This window comes from Physcomitrium patens, chromosome 2 (assembly GCF_059467195.1).
Source record: "Physcomitrium patens ecotype Gransden chromosome 2, ASM5946719v1, whole genome shotgun sequence".
In the NCBI taxonomy this organism is placed as follows: Eukaryota; Viridiplantae; Streptophyta; class Bryopsida; order Funariales; family Funariaceae; genus Physcomitrium; species Physcomitrium patens.
This window is the reverse complement of record NC_143411.1, coordinates 25212155-25233852: the sequence shown is the minus strand read 5'-3', so window position 1 is coordinate 25233852 and position 21698 is coordinate 25212155. Positions and strand designations below refer to the sequence as shown.

General features: G+C 35.7%; 1 protein-coding gene across 2 annotated transcripts; it reads left to right on the top strand.

Moving 5' to 3' along the window:
• The first annotated feature begins 14101 nt into the window (after positions 1-14101).
• LOC112278889 (uncharacterized) lies at positions 14102-19857 on the top strand. Of its 2 annotated transcripts, none has more exons than XM_024512759.3 (13): positions 14102-14454; positions 15119-15274; positions 15545-15796; positions 15921-16040; positions 16184-16264; positions 16385-16492; positions 16773-16865; positions 17057-17110; positions 17233-17439; positions 17775-17903; positions 18263-18328; positions 18697-19002; positions 19263-19857. In XM_024512759.3, exons 1-13 carry the CDS (start codon positions 14392-14394, stop codon positions 19752-19754), a joined length of 2127 nt encoding a protein of 708 aa, XP_024368527.1. In that variant the 5' UTR covers positions 14102-14391; the 3' UTR covers positions 19755-19857. The 2 variants fall into 2 exon arrangements, with proteins under 2 accessions (XP_024368527.1, XP_090104505.1); XM_090248379.1 differs by having other exon boundaries at positions 14105-14454; positions 19215-19857.
• Positions 19858-21698: the final 1841 nt, after the last annotated feature.

Sequence of the window (21698 nt, the reverse complement as noted above, 5' to 3'; positions counted from 1 at the left end):
ATCTTTGACATTATCTTTCAATCCATAGCAAAATTGATTAATAAGGGCTTTATCTTTCCAGTCTACATCACAAGTAAGTCTTTGGAATTCAGCGGCATACGTGGTGGTTGAATGTGATTTTTATCATAGTGATACATGCATGGTCTCTACTACCCTTTTTCGATCACTTTCTCCAAATATAGCCATAAATACTTCTAAGAATGAGTTCAAATCATAGAGTAGTCATGAATCTTTTTCTATCGAAGGTACGAACCAAGAGACAACACTTCCAGATAGAAGTGCGCATATGAATCCAACTTGAGTAAATCCATTAGGATATTGGAAAGGATGCAACCTTAAGTAGAATTTAACTTATTTATAAAAACCCTCAAAATCTTCATCTTATTCTGTCAAATTTTTCAAGCATACTAATCCTTGCCTCACTCGAGCTTGTAGGATGAAAACTCCCGAAATTTGATTGCGAAGCTAATCGACTTGTTTCCTTCAACTGCACAACTTCTTGGCATAGACTCTGAACTTCTTTCATAGTAGTAAGAATAGTGCTTCCATGGTTGGTGTTGATGATGCGTGAAATTTCGGTCCTAAGAGTATTGACAAGCTCATGAAGATCTGTAATAGTTGCAAATCTATTTTCACTTCCACTAAGTGTAGCATCCATAATTTTTCTTCCATAGACAACTCAAACAAATTCAAAAGTTAATTAAGAAGAGGATCATCTGTAACCTCTAAAAAAAATTCCACAAAGAGAGGTAATCCACTCTCTTTAAGGAAAAACTCAGTGTTAGAAAACAAGATTTTTTATTTAAAGGTGGATAGTCCACAACCTTCAAAATACAATAATAGAAGTTGGATAATCTACTCACTTCTAGAACAAGAGAGAAACAATATGTTAGCATTCTTGTTAAACTATCAAGGACATGAAATCGTAAGAAAGATAATCTCAATACACTCTTGTATCACTCAAAAATACTTAGAAATCACTCAAAGGATGATAATATATTGAACTAGAATGGCTATTGTAAAAGACTAGAAAACATGAAGACTCTTGAAACTAAACTGGAAACAAGAAAAGGAGTTGACAAGAGTAAAGCCTTCTTCACTCTTGTCTCTATATATACTATCTAACTAGAGGCTACGTGGCGACGTTCTACAGGAGCTCTAATATGCCTTGACTTTGTATGACACATGCCTTGACTTACAAGGTAAGTTTTTCAATGTGTGGGCCACATTATTAGCTTGGTCTTCAAGCTAACAACATGTGTGGCACATGGCCAACTTGTTGACCACGTTTCTAATCCAAAAAGTCAATTAAAAACACCTATAAAGTCAAAGCAACATCTATGAAGCTTTTAAAAAGCTTCCATTTCAAATACTATAGAATTAACTTAAATTTATCTATTTTTATTTACTTCTACCTATTTATATATGTAATTACTAGCTTACGTGTGTATATCCATGATAACTAGTGAATTTTGGGCTTCTGCCATTTCTACAATACAAAAGGGGAAAATACCTTGAGAAGCGTTATTAAGGACTGCAGCTACAATACGAGGTGCAACAGGTGAGGAAGATCCTGTTGAGTCTCTTTTAATTCATGCATATATTGCTAAGAGCCAACATAAAGCTTTGATGGAAGAAAAGAGACGAGGAAATTTTAGAAATACAAGAGAAGGAAATTCTTCTAAGAGGCAGACTTGAAGAAATGAGGCTAGTAAGGAAGTTTCACAAGAATTACCTATAAAGGATACTTCAACATCACTAGAAGAAAAAACAAAAGAGACAAAAGATAAGAATAAATTAATTGCTTATAAGCTACTTTCTAATATTGAAGCAGCAACAAATTTAAAAGGGGTGCTAGAAGAATGAATATTAAATGCTAAGGTGGAATTCACATTGAAAGAGATTTGGGGAATTGCAAAAAAAGAATTTCATGATGTTATCATTCACACCATTAAGCAAAAGAGGTAATTAATGGATGAAGTTGGAATGAGTCATCGTATTGATGCATGATTATATAAAGATGAAGAAAAGGTTGATAATAGTTACAAGCAATCAATAAATGAAAAGAATGGATATAATCAACGAGTACGTTTCAAAGATTATAGTGATAAGGAAATAGAAGCTTCAAGCCATTATACTCCGAAACATTGGACAAGAGCAACTACTAAAGTATTAGTGAAAGTAGGAGATATAGAAGAACCAATTGTTGCTTTAGTTGACCATGGTTCTAAAATAAATCTTATGTCTAAAGATCTTTATAAGAAGCAAAAATGGTCAATTGATATGGAATATGGATGGGCTATACAAGTAGCTAATAATACGTGATGCAAATTATATGGAGCTTGTTCAGATGTTAAAATTTGGATTGGAGATGTTGTGATAGAACAATATTTCTTTGTTCAAGATACAATGTCTTATCCATTGATTTTAGGACAACCTTACATTACGGCAACACGGATGGAAACAAAAGTACTTGACGATGGTTCTGCTTATGTAAGAGTATGTAGTAAAGATGGAAGGAAAGCTGTACAATTTTTGACAATACATCTTAATCATGAATGGAATCGAAATAGGTTGAGGGAGAAACCATTGCCAAGGGTTGTTGAGGGATTTAAGGATTTTGGAGAAGTATCACTATAAAGCGGGATTATGGAGGTACAAAAGAGGAGGTACTCTTGTGAGATGAAGGTGCCTTTGATGCGAGTTTTATTGGTATTTTTGATAATGGAAATATTATGTATGAGAAAGTTGATGATTTTAAAAGAAAAGAAAGAAAAAGATTAAATAGTATTGATAAGGAATTATGATAGTTAGGGACAATAGAAGATGATAAGAAGATTATAGGTGTTTATGAAGAAAATGGATTAGAAGATTCTTTAATATTAATTGCATCTATTAGGTTAGGGAATAATGATAAGATTGTGGAAATTCATTCGAAGGAGGTTTATTCTATATTTGAATCTTTTCAAGCACCAAAAGTTATTGTAGAGACAAAATATAAAATAGTAGATAAAAAGGTAAAACTTGTTGTCAAACCTTTACTGGAAGATTCTAAAGAACAAATGGAAGAAGCATCAAAAGAAGAGAGTTTAAGAGATCCAAAGAAGATTGGACATCAATTTACAAAGGAGACTTTTGAAGAATTGAAGATTGGATGTGATGGTTCTTTATTTCCAACAGATATTGAATATTTTAAAAAAATGCTTGTAAAATGAGGTAAATCATTTGCCTTTGGGTCTCGTGAAATAGGATGTTTAGATCCTAATGTTATTGCTCCTATGGTTATCTTTATAATACCTCATGTGCCTTGAAACTTAAGGCCAATTCCCGTATCAAGGGCACATTTACCTAAATTGGTGGAATTATTGAAAAAAAAGATGCAAATGAAAATTTTGGAGCCTTCTTTTGCTCCATATTCTAGTCGTTGGTTTACAATGCCTAAGAACAATGGATCGTTACGTTTTATTCAAGATATGCAGCCAATGAATGCAGTAACTATAAGAAATGCAAGTATAATACCTTTAGTAGATGAGTTTACAGAAGCGTTTGCAGGAAGGGCAATTTATTCAATGGGTTATTTATATTTGGGTTATGATCAATTTCAACTTGCACATGGGAGTAGAGTTCTAACAGTAATGAAAATGCTACTTAGATTACTTAAAATGTGTACTCTTGCTTAGGGTGCTACTAACCCAGTTGTACATATGATGAATGGGATGAACAAGGTATTAAGAGACTTCATTCCTGAATAAACTATGCCCTTTTTAGATGATGTTCCTATCAAAGGATGTAAAAAAGGAGAAAAAGATGAAACTTTAGATAAGAAGGGATGTCGCAAATATATTGTTGATCATATACAAGATTGTGAAAAGATTTTAACTCGACTTAAAGAGGTTCAGCTTACACTTTCAGGAACAAAATCTACATTTGGAGTGCAGAAAGTTCTTATTGTTGGGCATTTGTATGGGTTTTATGAGAGAAAGGTGGATCCAAGCAAAATTGATACAATTGGAAGAATGAAAGATTCATGTGACTCTTTAATGGGAGTACGCAAGTTTTTAGGAGCTTGTGTATTTTATCGTATATGGATTCTTCATTATGCTCATATAGCAAATCTATTGTATCAATTATTACGTAAGAATTATCGATTTAAATGGAGAAGAAAGCATACTGAAGCAGTGCAGAAGCTAAAGGTATTATTGGTGGCACCTCCAATTTTAAGAAAAACTGATTATGATTGTAATAGATAAGTAATTCTTACTGTGGATACCAGTCCTATTGCTATTGGATGGGCTATGGGTCAAGATGATTCAAGTAGAAATAGATTTACAACTAGATTTGAAACCAAAGTTTTAAGTACTCGTCAACGTGCATATTCACAAATCAAAAGAGAACTTTGAGAAGTTGTTTTGGCTATGAAAGCTGAAAGAGATTATTTGATTGGTGTAGCAATAGTAATTGAAACGGATTACTTACCATTGCTTGGAATGATTACTAATTGTTCAACGTTGGGCATTGTAATGTTAAGATGGATTGCTTATATTAAGTCATTAAATTCAGAATTTAAGCATGTTGCTGGAAAAGATAATTTAGTAGCAGACATGCTATCTAGAGCAAGATATGAAAGAGAAGACGAAATGGTTGAAGACATTGATGATGTTGGGTCAAAATTCTATTCAGTATCAAATCTTAACAAAGAAGACAAGCTATTTCTTAAAGAAAATTATGAAGGATAATTATCAGATATTAGTTAGTACTTGAATACCTAGACTAAGCAAAAAAATTGGTCTACAAAAAAATTTAAACCAATAAGAAAAAAAACATATGGATTTTTGCTTCTAGAAGGATTCTTATGGAAGAGACCAAAGAAAGGAATTGGAATGGCTCAAAGAGTGATAGGCAATAAGAAAGAAAAATAAAAATTATTAAAGGGATTTCATGATAGTTTATGGGTAGGACATAGAGGAATTTGAGCTACTTTTGCTAAATTTAAGGAATGATATTGGTTGAAAAATATATATCGAGATGTGCTCTTATTTGTAGAATCATGTAAAATTTGTCAAGCGTATTCTAATATACGACAATGAGATCGTCTTCATCCTACATATCCTCTAGCTATTCATTTTAAATGGGTTGTTGATTTGATTATTATGCCAATCGGGTTATAGCAAATGAAATATTTGGTCTTAGCTCGCAAAAATTTATCAAATCAAGTAGAAAGAAGAGCATTGAGAACAAAAACTATAGAAAGAATTGGTAGATTTTTGCTTGAAGATGTTATTTGCCTCTATGGATATGTAGGAAAAATCACTACAGATTGTAGAGAATTAAATACATAAGAAGCTCGTGAATTCTTTGAAAGATGTGGAATTAAACTATCACAGAGTACTGCTTATAATCTTAAAGGAAATACAAAAAGTGAGCGTGGTCATCCACCGATTGTGAAAGCATTAGTTAAAGCTTGTAATGGGAAGGTTAGAGAATGGCCATGACTTTTGCCATTTACATTATGGGCTGATCGAAGAACTTATAGCTCAATAATGGGATATATTCCTATTGAGCTTATGATAGGTCAAAAACCAATTATGCCAATTGAAGAAAAAGTACCTACTTGGAGTGTGCTACCATCGAAAGATGGATTGACAAGAGAAGAACTTCTAACTATTAGAATTCAACAATTAGAGCAAAAATCAGAAGATGTGCAAATTGCATTAGAAAGGTTAAAAAGAGCGAGGTTACAAAACAAGACACAATTTGATAAGCAGCATCGATTGGGGCCTAAAGCAATTGAAGAAGGTGATTGGGTTTTGGTCTATGATAGTAGCTTGGATAATCAACATAGTGCTTTAAGGAAGTTTTCTAAACAATGGTTTGGACCGTATATGGTAACAACTGTTCATAATAATACAACTTACTCATTGCAGGAGTTAGATGGAACAAGGTTAAAAATATCAATTGTAAAGAAGCGAGTAAAAATATTTAAACAAAAATACACAAAAATAAATATAGAAGACCCTGGTAAAGATATAAATATTCCTCAACAAGAATATGAATTTGATATAGATAGCAAAAATGATGAAGAAGATTTGGAAGAAGACTTGGAAAACGTATTATGAATCAAACAACAATTGGGTTATTTGGTGCATACTAGAGGATGCACAAGTTCAGAAAGGATGGATGTCGTGTTGTAACAGGACTACATGGTGAAAATATAAATAAAAAAGATATTATTAATATTTAGTCATCTTGGATGTTAAAAATAAAAGCCAATTCCAGTGCCAATATTTAGGGTTAGTTAATGTCACTCCACCGGTGTCATCGAATCAAGTATCCTCCGTACCAATAGGACAACTAAGATCATTTTTCAACCCTACACAAAACAAGCGTAGTAGGTATGTACCGGAGGAGACACCCAATATGCATGATGGGGGTACAAGAAGACCACTTCGGAGTTTTTGTTGTAGACATGTTGCTTATTATGCCTATGAATGTTCCAATCCCAAAGCCAATGATGATTACGCGCTAGTGTGAAGAAATAGCAAGCAGTCAAGGCATACTTATTAGCAATGTAATGCTCTGTCCAATTTCAATAAATGGGATCAGCAGATCCAAAGCCAAGGAAAAAATTGAGGAGATAAATCAAGGTCCTCAAGATTCTTCGATAAATTGGGTAGAATGAGTCTAAGCCATTCTTACCAAGAGTCGACAATAGGAGAAAGGACCAATTCAATATTCGAGTGAATCTGATGTGAAGGGCCAATTTGACCCAATTATGGGGACATCCAATCTAGGTCCTAATATGGGCCTCTTACCCAGTATGAGACCTGACTTGGTTGGGCAATCAAATGAGGTCATGAATATGGAGGCTTCGGTTTCATTTCAAGCTGTTCCATTCTCTATGCCATTTTGGAGGAAACATCCTTTTTGAGGAAAGTTCCTCTTAAAAATAAGAATTCCACGGAAGCGCCATCAGCTGTTTCAATTTGGAGTCCAGGGCAGGAGAAAAGGGGACCACTTAGAGTTAAAAGGGAAGAGAGGATAAAGAAAGGGACATTCGAAGATCAAGATTTTTGGAGGTCGGAGAGCTCGCTTCAAGCTCCTTTGAAAGGTGTAGAATTGGGTTTATAGGATTTAGGAGGACTTTTGGCAATCGTTGCTCAAAGTCAGTGCTTGTATTGGTGAATTGGGTTTGTTTTGCAATAAAGTAATAGCTGGTACTCTTGATTATTTTGTAAAATTGGAGAAACTACTGCGATTGAAATTTAGAGGTATCTAGAGAGTTGAGTATGCCGAGTGCATACAAAAAGTTGTGTTAATCTAACGAAACAGATAGAGGATATTTGACTGTTAGTGTAAAGAGGTATCGGAGATTAGCAGATTGGGATTGTTTAGGGTTTTTATAATATCTAGAGATCTATTGGCTGGAACAAGGTGATTTTTGGCGTGATAAGTTGAAGACTTCTAGGCAGTGGTCAAGATATATCAATGTGGATTAACGGCATTTTTCTGCAATCTGTAAGTTAGATTGGATTGAAACTTCGTGAGCATTTAGAAGGCTTGCAAAGATACTAGTGGTAGAAATTTACAACAATGGGACGATTAGATTGAGAATTACAGCTTGCTAAAGCTTGTTGTCTAGAATTAGGGTTAAAAATAAAATAAAATAAAATAAAATAAAATAAAAATAAAATAAAAATAAAATAAAAATAAAAATAAAATAAAAAATAAAATAAAAAATAAAAACTAATAAATAACAAAAGACTTTGTGCTTATAATATCTTGAAATTATTAAAAATAATGTTTCTAAGCATTTTATATTGGGATTAAGCTTTTACATTGAAATCCAAAATAATTTGTATTTAGATGGTTGAAACCCACTAGCCTACCTGGATACTTACAAAACATTATTTTATCTTATACAGCTAGACGCCGAGTACATTCTCAAGCAAGATAGCACGTAATACGATATTGTGATCTTTACAGTAAAGATAAGAACTTAGTCTCTACTACTCTTTTTGGATTACTTTCTCCAAATGTGGCCATAAACACTTCTGAGAATGAATTCAAATTATGAAGAAGTTATGAATTTTTTTCTATTAAAGGTACAAACTAAGAGAGATCACTTCTTAATAGAAGTGCATCTATGAATCTCACTTGAGTAAATCCGTTAGGATATTGAAAAGGATGGAATCTTAGATTGAGCTTGACTTGTTACAAGAATCCTTGAAATTTTAATCTTGTTCCATCAAACTTCTCAAATATACTAATTCTTGTCCGTGTCAATCTCATAGAAGTAAAACTTTGTAGATTTGGTTGTGAGTTCAATCTACTTGCTTCCTTCAACTACAAAATTTTTTATAGCAGACTCTGAACTTCTTCTATAGGCATAGGCATAGTACTTCCATGATTCATGTTGAAAATTCGTGAGATTTTTACTCTTAAAGTATTTACAAGGTTATGAAGATTTATAATAGTTACAAATCTATTCTCACTTCCGTTAAGAGTAGCATCCATAATTTTTTCTTTTAAAAATGACTCAAACAAATTCAAAAAATTAAATTAGAGGAAGATAATGTGCAACTTCTAATAAAAATTTCCACAAAGAAGAATAATCTACTCTCTATAAGAAAAAAATTAGTGTTAGAAAATAAGATTTTTTTTGTTTAAAGGTAGATAGTCTGCAACCTTCAAAATACAATAATAGAAGTGGGATAATTCACTCACTTCTAAAACAAGATAGGAATAATATATTAGCACTCTTTTGAAACTACAAAGGATATGAATCTTGAAGGAAAAAAATCCTCAATAAACTCTTAAATCACTGAAAAAAACTAGAATGTCACTCAAAAGGTGATATAATATTAAACTAGAATGACTATTGCCAAAAAATAGAAAGACTAAAAAGTCTTGAAACTAGACTAAGGACTAGAAAGGTATTGACAAGAGTGAAGAAGTCTTCACTCTTGCCTCTATATATACTCTTAATTAGGAGCTACATAGTGATGTCTAATAGAACCTCCAAAATGTGTTGACTTTGCAAGACATGTATCTTAACTTGTAAGTCAAGTTTTCTATATATGCACCATATAGTTAACTTGTTTTACAAGCTATCAACATGTGGTTAACTTGTTAACCAAGTTTTTAACCTATCAATCTACTACAAATACATGTAACGTCAATCAACATTTATGAAGCTTTTAGGAGGCTCTTGTAAAAGGTCTTATGAAATAAACCTACTTTTATCTAATTTTACTTATTCCTATCTTATCATATAGGTATTTATTAGACTACTTATATATATTTGTGATATGTGTCAACATAAAAAATTTGAGGTTCTTGTGATTTATATATACAATAACTCAACTAAAAGTACTTTTTAGATAGAAGATGTTATTCTTGAAATGAATCTTTAATTAAAAGAATCTCTTTGTTGTAGATTTCATAATTAATCTTAGCTGCTCAAAATTTCTTAGAATTAAAAATAACTAGGTAGAGCTTATCATCTACTTTCATTTGCAATAAAAAAATACCTATAGAAAAATTTGATATGTTTGTTTCTATAAAGAATTGCTTAGATAAATCAACAAAATATAAAATTGGTACAAAAATAAAATTTATTTTCTAGACTTCAAAAGATGTTTTTATTTCTTTACTTCACTCTAGTTTGTCTTTATATGTTAGATGTGTAAGAAGAGCCACATTTTAAAAAAAGTTCTTGATGAAGATACTATAGTAATTGATAAATCTTAAAAAAAAAAAAATACATGTCTTTTATTATTTTAACACACACTAGATTGTATGTTCCTCAAACATCTATTTTTATATGGATCTTTGCTTAATTGATTTAGTCAAAAGATCTTAAAATCAAAGGTAGGAAATAATTATTCTTGATAGTGATCTTTTTAAGTCTTAGATAGTCTATGCATAGCACAGAGATCCAACTATTTTCTTCACAAATAAGATAAGAGCTCTTATTGGAGATTTTGAGTGGATATGAAGTTCTTAGTGTAATTCTTGTCAATATTATCTTTTCATAGAGTTAATTTATTTTACAATAATTTGTAGATGAATCTGAGTGGTGGTTGAGCTCTTTCTTATAAATCAATTGTAAAATTAAAAAAGGATGATGTTTTAAAAGAATATCTATATTATTTTTTTCAAAAATATCTTCAAATTCTTAATATTGGCTAAGAACACCACTTAACATCTTTCTACCATAAGAAATGGATGTGGCATATATAGCAAAAGATGGTCCTTCTTTTGCAGCATGCATAAAAGCTCTTACATCTACCAATAAAGATTTGTATGTACTAGATTTATATATTTCTACTTTACTTATGAGATTTTTTGATTAAATTACCAAAAAAATTAAGATTACAAGAAATCTAATCTATTTTGAGATTATATTTTTTTAACCATGATAATTCTTAAATAACTAGATTGCAAAAAATTCTTATCACATTAAATATTACTTTGTTAGTGTAATTCTTTAATTGTTACATCTAATAGAAAAATCTCATGGATAGTATTTCTATAAGACAAAAAACAACCATCTACGACCTTTACATATACGAATTTTGTTTTCTTGACTAAAAATATTTCTTATTTTTTATAAAGTCTTTGTCTATAAAATAGGCTAAGGCTCTCAAATCTAATATTGTAAAAACTTTGTAATTTTTAGGTTCTAAACACACATCTATTGTAAAACAAGGTGAAAGATCTCAAAAGAGAATGAGACCTTTATTAGATATTGTACATGATTCTAGTCGTATAATTTCTATTGTAACTGAAGAAACTCATTTTTTGACACATTGTCTTCTTTGGCAATTAAACTCCTTATTTTGTACATTTTTTCCTTCTTTAGAAAATTTTGAGTAATAAACTTAGCTTTTCTATAATATAAGCATAAATCCTCTTGACAACATTGAATCTTTTTTTGCTTCGTGAGGGATTTAAAACGTACTATATCAATTTGTATTGATTTCGGCTTTGATGAATAAATTTTTAAAAATTTGGAAACTACCATCATTACTTGATTTTTTCTTCTCTAGCCAAGTCTTTGTTCTTGATGCCTTTTAAATAATCAATTATAGCATGTAATAGCTTAAGTAATAAATTATTCTAAAGATTCTATCTTTGATATTCTCAATAACAAATCTTTAATATTATCCTTTAATATATATCAAAATTGATTGAAAATGACTTTTTCATTTTAATCTATGTTATAAGTAAGGTTTTGGAATTCAACAACATATATAGAAGCTAATTGCTATCCTTGTTGTAAAAATAAGAGCTTGGTCTTTGCTACTCTTTTTTGGTCACTTTCTTCAAATGTAGCCATAAATACTTCTAAGAATGAATTCAAATCATAAAAGAATTGCAAATCTTTTTCTATTACAGATGCAAATGAAGATAAAGCACTTTCTAATATAAGTGCAGCTATGAATTTAACTTCAATAAATCCATGAAGATATTAGAAGAAATGCAATCTTAAATAGAACATGACTTGTTGCAAAATTCTTCAAAATTTTGATCTTATTCCATCAAACTTATCTAACATATTAATCTCTATCTCCATTGTACTTGTAGAAGCAAAACTTCCTACATTTGGTTGTAAAGTCTATTTACTTACTTCATTCAATTATACAACTTTTTAACATAGGTTGTGAACTTCTTCCATAAGTATAACATTAGTATTTCTATAATTCATACTAATGATGCATGAAATTTCTACTCTAAGAGTGTTATTAAATTTGTAAAGATTAAAAATAGTTACAAATCTATTCTCACTTTTACCAAGTATAGCATCTATGATTTTTATTTCCATTTCAAACAACTTAATAAATCTACAAGTCAAATTAGAAGAAGATAATTTACAATCTCTGATATTAAATGAAAATTTTTACAAAGAGAGATAATCTGCTCTTTTTAAGAAAAGCATTTGGTGTTAAAAAACTAAATAGTTTGTTTAAAGGTGGATAATTTTCAACCTTCAAAATATAAAAATAGAGGTGGGATGATCCACTTATTACTAAAACAAGACCAAAATAAAAAGTTAGAACTTTTGTCAAACTGTCAAGGAAATGAACTTCAAAGAATTAAAATGTCAATATATTCTTTTGACACTTGAAAAGACTAAAACATTAGTTAAAGATGATATAGTACTAAATTAAAAAGGCTATTGCCAAATAAAAGAAGTTTAAAAAGTCTTGAAACAAGACTAAAGACCAAAAAAGAATTGACAAGAGTGAAGAAGGCTAGTGAATGAACCATTTATTTTAATTCAAAATTTGTACACCTCTTAACAATTAAGTTGAAAAGAAGTACAAATGTTTTGAAGAAGATCGAACTTACCAAAAAGAAGATCCTAATATTTTAATCCTAATATTTTAATCCTAATATTTTAATCCTAATATTTTCTCGGATATTGGCCGGCCTTCTTCTCCAATCTAAATGTTGAAATTCTAGCACCAATATCTCCTTATCAAACTGTTCAAATTTTTCATATACATAGGAAAATAAATCTACTGTCCACATACATAATTTTTACTCTAATCCAACTAATAGATTGCAAGAAATCTTAAAAACCCTCACTCAACCTAAAACTCTACTTTTTCAGATCCAACCCACTTAAACCTCAATAATCCTTGATCCAATCTTTTGATCAAGATCAAACTTACAGCATATATTGAACATATATAAACCCACAAACTTTCAAAATTTCACTTATGGATCTATTGCCAAACTTACGATATTCTCCAAAAGATATCTCCCTTTTTATTTCACAAATCCAAAGTCACCCAAAACAAACCCTAACTTTGCAAAGCTCTTACAAAGTCAATACAAATCCAAATCACCTCAAAACAGTGCTCAAAGAAACCTCATCAAGTTAGTTCTCAAATTCTATTGTTTGATCTCCAAAAGAACCCCAGAATCGTCATCTGAGCTCAGTTTTGTGCCTTGGGATATGATTTCGACCTTGGTCCATAACCGGCCTTCTTTGGGTATTAATATCTAGTTTTTCTAGATAATTTTTGCTAGAAACTACTCTTAACTTCTTTCCAAAGGTGCCTATATTGTTTATTTTTCTAATCTACCTTATTTTGCTTTATTTGTGGTCCTACAAAGTGAGTAGAAATCTATTTTGCAAAAAGGCACTATTAGCACCATTAATTTTTCTACCCCTTGACTATTATTTATTTTTCCAAGATAATTTGTTACGATATATTTGAAATAAGATCTTCAAAAATATGATATTTTCTTCATCCTTTTACCTATTAGTCATTTTATATCACGACAGCATCTGTGAAGCTTTTTTAAAAAATATTATGAAATAAATCTACTTTACCTACTTCTACTTAATCATATATATAAATATTAGGATAAATATGTATGCTTGTGACATTTTCTAAGTATGATTGAAAAATAATAATTTTAATTATGATATAATACAACCATGAAATGAATATGATTAATGAAAATTAATAAAATCACAATAGTATTATTTTAAAATAAAATAAAATGATCAAGTCTTCATTTTGGTTAGCCACAATCAATTAATAAGATATTTATACTTAAATGACAAATATTTAATTTTCAAACATTCCTACATAGTTCACAATCCAAATTGTTAATTTTTATAATAACTCAAATTTGGTATTACTTACCATCATTGAATTGTTCTTAGCACATGTAAATAATGACACCTAAAAAATTCTTAAACTTAAATTTGGTATAAGAATTTTGTATTATGTTGTCAATACAATATATGTTAGTATTAACAACTATAACAAAAAAAAACGTTATAAAAATCATATACATACACATTCAAGCCATTAGCTAGACATACTAACATTCACACTTGAAAAATCACATGATCTTCTATAATAGAATATTAAATAAATTATGAAAAAATCGTTAACCTCCCACAAAACCATTTGTCGCTTGAGCAAGTGCCCAAGTGAGAGCAATTCCTCTGGTGGTAGTGGGTGCCTCCATTCTGTGTGATGGATGCCAACCACGGTTTCAGGAGTCGTCGCCTGAAGCCGCGGACGACGACTTCTTCGTTCTCCAATGTCGTCTTTCGACCAAGAGCACTGTGAGCTGCATCTTCACTAGAAACCCATCATCGGCTGGCATGATTAGCTCATAACAGATTGTGGATTCTTCAAGCAATACAGAAACGGAAGAATTGCGCCTTGGGTTCTCGTCGTGGTTCAGTCTATGGTCTCTGGCCTTGGTGAAAAACTCAGCTTTGATGCTCACCCAGCAGAGACAGTGTAGGGTTCTGTAGTTTGAGGGTCATGTGGTGGTTAGTTTGGCTTTCAGAGTGATCGGCGATGCGGTAGAGGGATTGATGGGAAGAGTGGAGCGGGCGTGATTGCTGCCATCATGAGGAAACGCGACTTGGGAATTCTGTTGCTATCGGCGTTGTCCATTTTTTTTTCGCTCCAGGTGAGCAGCTTGGCCAATTATTTGCAATTGGAATCGTCAAACTTATGACCGAATTTGCAATCCTGAAGCTTTAAATTCTTTGAGCAGCAACTAATCCTGCTACGAAAATCTTGTCAGGGTTGCCCTTAGTTAACTCAATGTACGTCTTCAATGCATTAAGAGTGGTGATGATGTTAGCGAAGATGCTTGTCACTGCAATTGATGCTTGACTGCTCATAGAAAGGAATTCTGTGAGCAATTTTGCGTATTAGGGTTCCAGGTTGTGATGCGTCCTTAGTCAAATCAAGTCGTGCAGAGGGTTTTGAGTGTAGAGGATATAATTGAGAACACCGAGCTATGGGTTGTTCTCGCCCTTCATGATCCGAGGCATGACCTAATCGGTGGGATCGAGGTGTGTAAGCTTGGGTTCAAAACACCTGGGTTTGTATCTCTCGTGCTCGTGATTGAGTTTGAGTGCGATTCATGTTGTTAACTTGTGTCCTCGTCAGAAGCGTAATTCCTGCTGCATTTTTGTAGCCGGTGAATTGATCACTTTTGTGCCATATTCATCGACGGTATCTGAGCTTTCGATTAAGTCATAAGAAATGGCCTAGCTGTTCAGGATCGCGAGCATCTGGTGTTGTGGACCTTTCAATGCATTGACAAGAATGTGGTGTGTTAACAGAACGAAGGAAGCCTCTCGTTTCGACCAGCGTGGGTGCTTCACAAGGATAGTTCACCTATAAAGCACGAAGCGGAGCGTCTACCACCACCAGTTGTTGCCGATTTGAATGGAGATGGCCACGTGGAGGTCGTTGTGGCCTGGGAAGACAAACTCCAGGTAGTGTCAACTTCCAAGGCACGCGGTCGAGTTTTTGAGTTGGACTGGTTGGCAATGCACTGTTTTAGTGGGTAGTAAATTTGTGTCTTGGAGAGCATTGATCGACGCCCTGTTGACAATGAGGGTTTTTTCGGGTAGGATCATCACACATTGAACGTGTGTGTGATTCTTGCGTGTTTCCTTTGTTTGCACATATTTTAGCACAGGTTAGCAAAGCTTCTGAGAGAGTGTTGGAAGGCTTTGCTGGAACATTGATTTTGTCTTGAACAGGTCATCGACCCACGTGTGTCATTTGCTGAGAATGGATTTTCTGAAGCACGGGTGTTGGCGGAGGTTTCTCTCTTGCCGGATAGAGTGCGAGTGAGAGCTGGAAGGAGACCAGTTGCTCTAGCTGCAGGCGAGGTGAAACGCTACTACAGAGCACAGGACTTGAATAAGAAAGTGATTGTGGTCGTGACAGCTGGCTGGAACATCATGTGCTTTGACCACAATCTGAAGAAGCTTTGGGAAGATGATGTTCAGGTGCGTAGTTGTTGGCACTGGGCCCCTCTTCACCTGTAGTCAAGCAGGTTTTTTGTTCGCATCATATTCGTTTGATGTTGACCAAATGAGTTACTATTCAAATGTGGATTGACTTGGATGACAGGATGACTTTCCACACGGTTCTCACCACAAAGAAGTGGCTATCTCCATTAGCAACTACACCTTGAAGCATGGAGATACTGGACTGATCATTGTGGGCGGGAGTATGGAGGTTCAACCCCAAGTATGACTGGAGCTTGAACCTGTCACGGTTTGCGTCCATGTTATAGTGGAGGTGGTACCCTGTGGAGGGTTGAGCTGTGACAGGGTGATGAGAGTATGTGGCACTGAGGTCTGGAGTATTGAATTATAAGTTGTGTTGTCCAGGTACACTTGGATCCTTTCGAAGAGGAACTGATGGCTGAGCAAGTGATTGAGAGTCACCGACGTTCAGCTGGTGCCAAAGAGGTAGCGTGCTCGACTGAGTGACAGCAGTTGGTAAAGCATAGATGCCTACAACGTGCGATTGAGGTTTGCAGCGAAGTGCTACTAGTGGTTAGTCACCTCATTGGTCATGATATCTTGCAGGAGGAAGAGGATGTGACAAAGAAGATGGGTGGTGGAAAGGAGCGACATTTTTCATACTACGCATATGCTGGTATGACTGGCACGCGTCGGTGGGTTCACAGAAGTGAGGTAAGGGCGAGCTTACAGCTGCATGATGAGAGGCGTGCAATGACACATCAAATAGTTCAAGGCCAGTATAAAGAATGCACTTTAGGGAGCCAGGGCTGCATTGGCTTCTTGGTAGATCACAGTTAACGCTGAGGTTTAATCATTTTTGCTTGGTGTGTGGGGTTTACACTGATTTTGCAATGATAGATGAGAGCAAGCTTTCTAGCGACGTTGCAAGCAAACGGGTATATGTGAGAGATTGAAGTGGAATTTGTTTTGGAGCTCATGTTTATCTTATTAGGACTTTCGACGTACTACCGATGCTGGCGCGTTGCAACCACAACACAATTACAGGTTGGATGCCAGCTCGCTTGCTACTCGGCATCTTGGAGAGGTATGCCCCGTCACTGTATCTCACTAGAGTAGCACGTTTGATTTGATTGAAACGCATGAGATTGGTGCGGCTCTCAGATGGGCATGGAGAAACTGGGTAGTTGTGTGGCTGATGAGGTATAAAGCATCATTGAAACACAAGGATGGTGCAAGGGACACGTTGTTGAGGACGGGTTATGGTTTCTGTGGCAGGTTGAATGCAGGGAGTTCCGGGAGTCAGTTTTAGGCGTAATGCCGCATCGATGGGTGAGTTTCCTCTCTAGCATCTCTTCTCTGATTGTCTTTTCTTGTTATGTATGGTTGCACTGTAGAAGGGGTGCGTGGAATGCAGCGGGTTTCTGATTCTGTTTGGTAATGGCATAATTCAGGAGCACAGAGAGGACACAAGGTTCGAGCTGGCACATTTTCGGAAACATCGCCGAAAGTTGGTGAAGAAAGTTCCGGGCAAGGACAATAGCATCCCATCTGAGAAACCTGCGGACCGAAATACTCCTGGCATGGATGCGCGTGGTAATCCTATTGCCAAAGTTGTGGGCAAGGCTGCGGACCTGGCAGTTGGTGCGAAAGTTAGGAAGGTGAAAACGAACTCCCTGTCCCTGATTAGCGCCAAATTCCTTATCCGTAGTAGACGTTGGGGTTGTTGAGTGCATGAAACACAGTACACTGCATGCAGGTTACCAGGGCTCTTCATAGCGCTGAGGAATATTATGCTGGTGTCAGGTTGTGGTTGCTTCTTATACACGAGTCCATGTGATGTGTACGCCTGGTTCTGTGAGCGTATCATGTGAGGGGACTATAGCATCAGCATCAGTATTGGTTTGTTGGTTTTTCTCGCGCATGATATGTTAGCCTTTATGTCTGAAAGATTACAGCAAGTTGCGGTTCAGTGATACAGTGAGTGGTTGTGCAGCAACAATTTCAATACGTTCCGGTGATAACGAATCACACGTCACATTGGTGGGTTCCCAACGTCGTTGTGGCACACCTGAAGGAAGGGATTGAGGCCGTACACTTGGCTACAGGCCGCACGGTGTGCAAGGTAATTACTGCACACGTTGATTAAGTAAGGTGCTGCACAGATGGACTGGAATCATTTGGCTGGAATTCATGAGAGGCTGAGACTTTTTCAGAGTCGCTCAGAACTGGAAATGGAGACTTTAGAGGTGTAAGTTGGGTGCTTGCCATTGAGAGGACAGTTGAGAAGGTGGATGACGTGATGGGATGATTTTCACCTACTCGATGTGGGCGAAAAATGAGTGGTATGTCGGGTTGTGATCTGAGGATGAGTGACGTAGTCACTGTTGTGTATGAACGTGGATGTGGAGATTGCAACTCACTTGTTTTTATGGTGCCGGATGTTATGCTGACATGCATCACATCATTGGTGAGTGTTTGCAGCTGTTTCTCCCCGAAGGAGGCCTTCATGCAGATGTCAACGGCGATGGGGTTCTGGATCATGTTCAGGTGAATTGCAATTGATTGGAGATAGCGGCCGATGCAATTATCGAATATGTAATTGATGTAGTCAATGACAATCTTAGGCGGTCGTGGTCTGTGTGTTTGGTGTCAGCATAGCCGATGATATGGTGCCTATAGTCTAGTCATACACTGTCATCTCGACACTTGTTTGGCTTGATTGTGAATCGTATTGCTATTAGCGCGCAGATGCACCAGTTCACGTGCACGTAGTTGAGTACTGGCTTGTAGTGCAGTGAAGGAAGGCGATTTGCAGCACAAATGGATGTTTGGAAGTTGTAATAGATGTATTTTGAAGTAGTAGATAGGATGAGGGCCTTCTATGAGACCTGAAATGAACGCTGTTCGATGTGCAGGCTGTTGGAGGTCACGGATCAGCACGTATAGTGCCAACTGGAATGACGGAAGCTCTGAAGCCATGCTGGGCGGTTGCTACTTCAGGTGTACCTGTTAGGGCGCAACTATTTAACGGCACAGTGTGCCGGCACTCACCTTTCCAAATGTTCCCTCACAACGAGTTTTCTGGCGATTTCGGACGCCGGCCACATCCAGGAGATGCACTTGTACAAGTGGTTGCTCCTATCATTCTGCCACACCCAGATGGTCAGCGCCACCGCAAGGGGAGCCATGGCGACGTTGTCTTTTTGAATAGCCGCGGAGAGGTGAAGTCTTTGTATTGTAACACCTGAATACTGTTTTCTACTCGTCTCTCAGCTTCGATAGTTGGTACTCTGTCGGTGCTTGAAACTTTACGAAGTAGGGTAGCTTGTATATGAACATCATTTGACTGGAACTGCAATTCACAAGCACTTGTAGCAGTTGTATTAAATCTTAGGTGGTTGCATGGTGTTCCTCACCCTCTTTACGTGTGAAGGTCTCTGTTATTCTTACTGGGTTGGGATCCACCACACCACGGCTGTAGGTGACCTCTTTCTCTGTGTTGGGCCCGAGACGTGGCCAGGAGGCTCAGCACCGTTGGCAGGTCACGACTACCGCGTACTGGACGACGTCACCTGATTTGCAAGGAGTGGGAACAGCGAGGATCATTCCGACGTTGATAGCATTGCCTCTAAGGAAGAATGGGGAGGCCGACGCAATTCTCGCAGTTGGGGAGGCCGAGGCTGTGGTGCTGTCACCAAAAGGCAGCTACGTGACACAGGTGTTCCTTCCAACACCCGGGTCAGCACCCATGATATACGATGATTTTTCAGGTGACAAGTTGAACGACCTCATCCTTGTAAGCGAAGATGGCATTTATGGTTTTGTACAAACTAGGCAACCGGGAGCTATCCTATTTGTTTCCTTGGTGGGTGTACTGATATTGGTGATGGGTGTAATCTTCGTCACTCAGCACTGGGGCACTGGTAAAGGGAAGTCCAGAGCAGCAGAGAGACGTAGTTCTACCGGCATTTAGGCCATATAGTGTGCAGACATTTACTGGACGACAAAGTAATGTTTGTAGCTTGATCCTCAAGCTGAAATAGAGGGGCTCTTTGGCCTGGATTTATTTGGATTAATGCCTGTGCGTTTCACTCTGCATGTGAGGATGGGGGTGAGTTTTGAGGTGGCAATGCGCTATGGTTATTAGATGTAGAATCGTGGGTCTATGTGTTCTGTGAGAGAAACTGTTGAGGCATTGATATTCGAGGAGCAGTAGAGCACGACTTGTGCGATGGAGTGCGTTGACGAGTTCTTCGTCAACGTGGGCCAAGTTGATCGCTGAGGTTGTGGCGGTAGCAATCTGTCAACGCAACACTGGTAGTAACAGCTCAGTTAACGATGCTCCACCTGCAAGGTATGTCAAGGCAAATGGACTCCGCCCACGGTACTTGGCTAGTGGAGTAGGCCAAGCGCGAGCTTCAGTGAAAGGAATTGAAAGTACGAAGAGCCTTTTCATTGCAAAATGCGAGCACCTTGAACAACATCCATAGTTCTCACGTAAGGCTAATCTTTGGTTGAGGTACATGGTCGTTCAGAAGCCCGTCAGGTCTTTCGAAGACCAAGCGACGAGGAAATAATCGAAAGTTTCTCACGGTCAATGGAACGACGGCATGGATGCGTGCATGTACGCACATCATTGGGCTGCATAAGAGCAATCCAAGACCCAATATTGGATATAGGATCCCAGTCATACGTTACAGTTTGTACTTTTCTTTTCTCTCCTTTTCTTCAATGGGTCAAGATGGGAATGCTTAAGGGCATCAAGGGAAAGACCTGAAAGAGGAAAGAAAAGGAGAAAAGCTACTTTTCATAGAAAATCACTTTGCCAAACACCTTAGGTTGATCAAACGGGACATGTGGTCTACATGTGAAGCCATGTGCACTGAACCCATTCTGCTGCTTTGATGATATTGGAGTATCTGCTCATCCTGTCACTGGATCAAAAGCTGTGGATGTATGGAAATTGAATGAGGGTAATGTTTTCCACTGCAAGACAACAGAAACAGATATGTGCACAAAATGCTCAATATGAATCAAGTTCCACAAACTGTAAATTTTCATACAAACTAAAAAAGATCTCATGCTTATTGTAAGACATATTACAACAAATTGCTTGTTTAAAATCCATTCAGCAACTTAATAAACTCATTGTTGGTGGGCACCATTCATCATATCTTATTCTTTTGAAGATTAGTAAAACTGAAACATGTTATATATAAACATGAAAAGATACATAATGCCTACAACCATGGAAGGAACAAACCAGTTGAAATGTGTATATTTAGGAATACATGGAATATAAAGTATGGTTCCTTCAATTCTACAGAAAAGCAAGTAATAATAACAACAAAAGCCATTACAAAATATGTGAGACATTTCCAAGGTTATCCACATTAAGGGGATACAAACATGGCCTTTTTGGGTGATATTTCATTGTGATTAGATCTCAAAGTATGAAGTGATATTCCAAATATCACATGATACTTTACCAAATCATTGACCTCATGAGGTGGATGATTTTGAAATCCAAATATCAAAAGAGGGATACATGAAATATCAAAAATTGTATTGCTTGCTTTTACTCTCTTCCTTCTTTAACTTCATACCACACCAATTTTTGACTTTTTTAAATCACCAAAATATTAAGTGATACTTCAAAAACTTGAAAATGGTAATAAAATTTGAAAGGTGATCTTTTGGATTTGATATTTCAAGTGATCTTGGAAATATCATTTCTAAACATCAAGGACATAAATTTCAAAGAATTGAAAGATTAATGCACTCTTGTGTCATTCAAAAAGATTAGAAAATTAGTCTAAGATGGTATAATATTAAACTAAAATGGCTATTGTTAAAGACAAGAAGACTAGAAAGTTTTGAAACAAGACTAAAGACTAAAATGATGTTGGTGAGAGTG

Bases quoted from the DNA above. Each gene is read 5' to 3' on its own strand.
- LOC112278889 (XM_024512759.3), top strand. From the start codon at position 14,392: ATGAGGAAACGCGACTTGGGAATTCTGTTGCTATCGGCGTTGTCCATT. The intron at 16,265-16,384 runs GTAGCGTGCTCG...GATATCTTGCAG, and splicing joins GTTCAGCTGGTGCCAAAGAG to GAGGAAGAGGATGTGACAAA. The intron at 19,003-19,262 runs GTGAAGTCTTTG...CCACGGCTGTAG, and splicing joins TTTTGAATAGCCGCGGAGAG to GTGACCTCTTTCTCTGTGTT.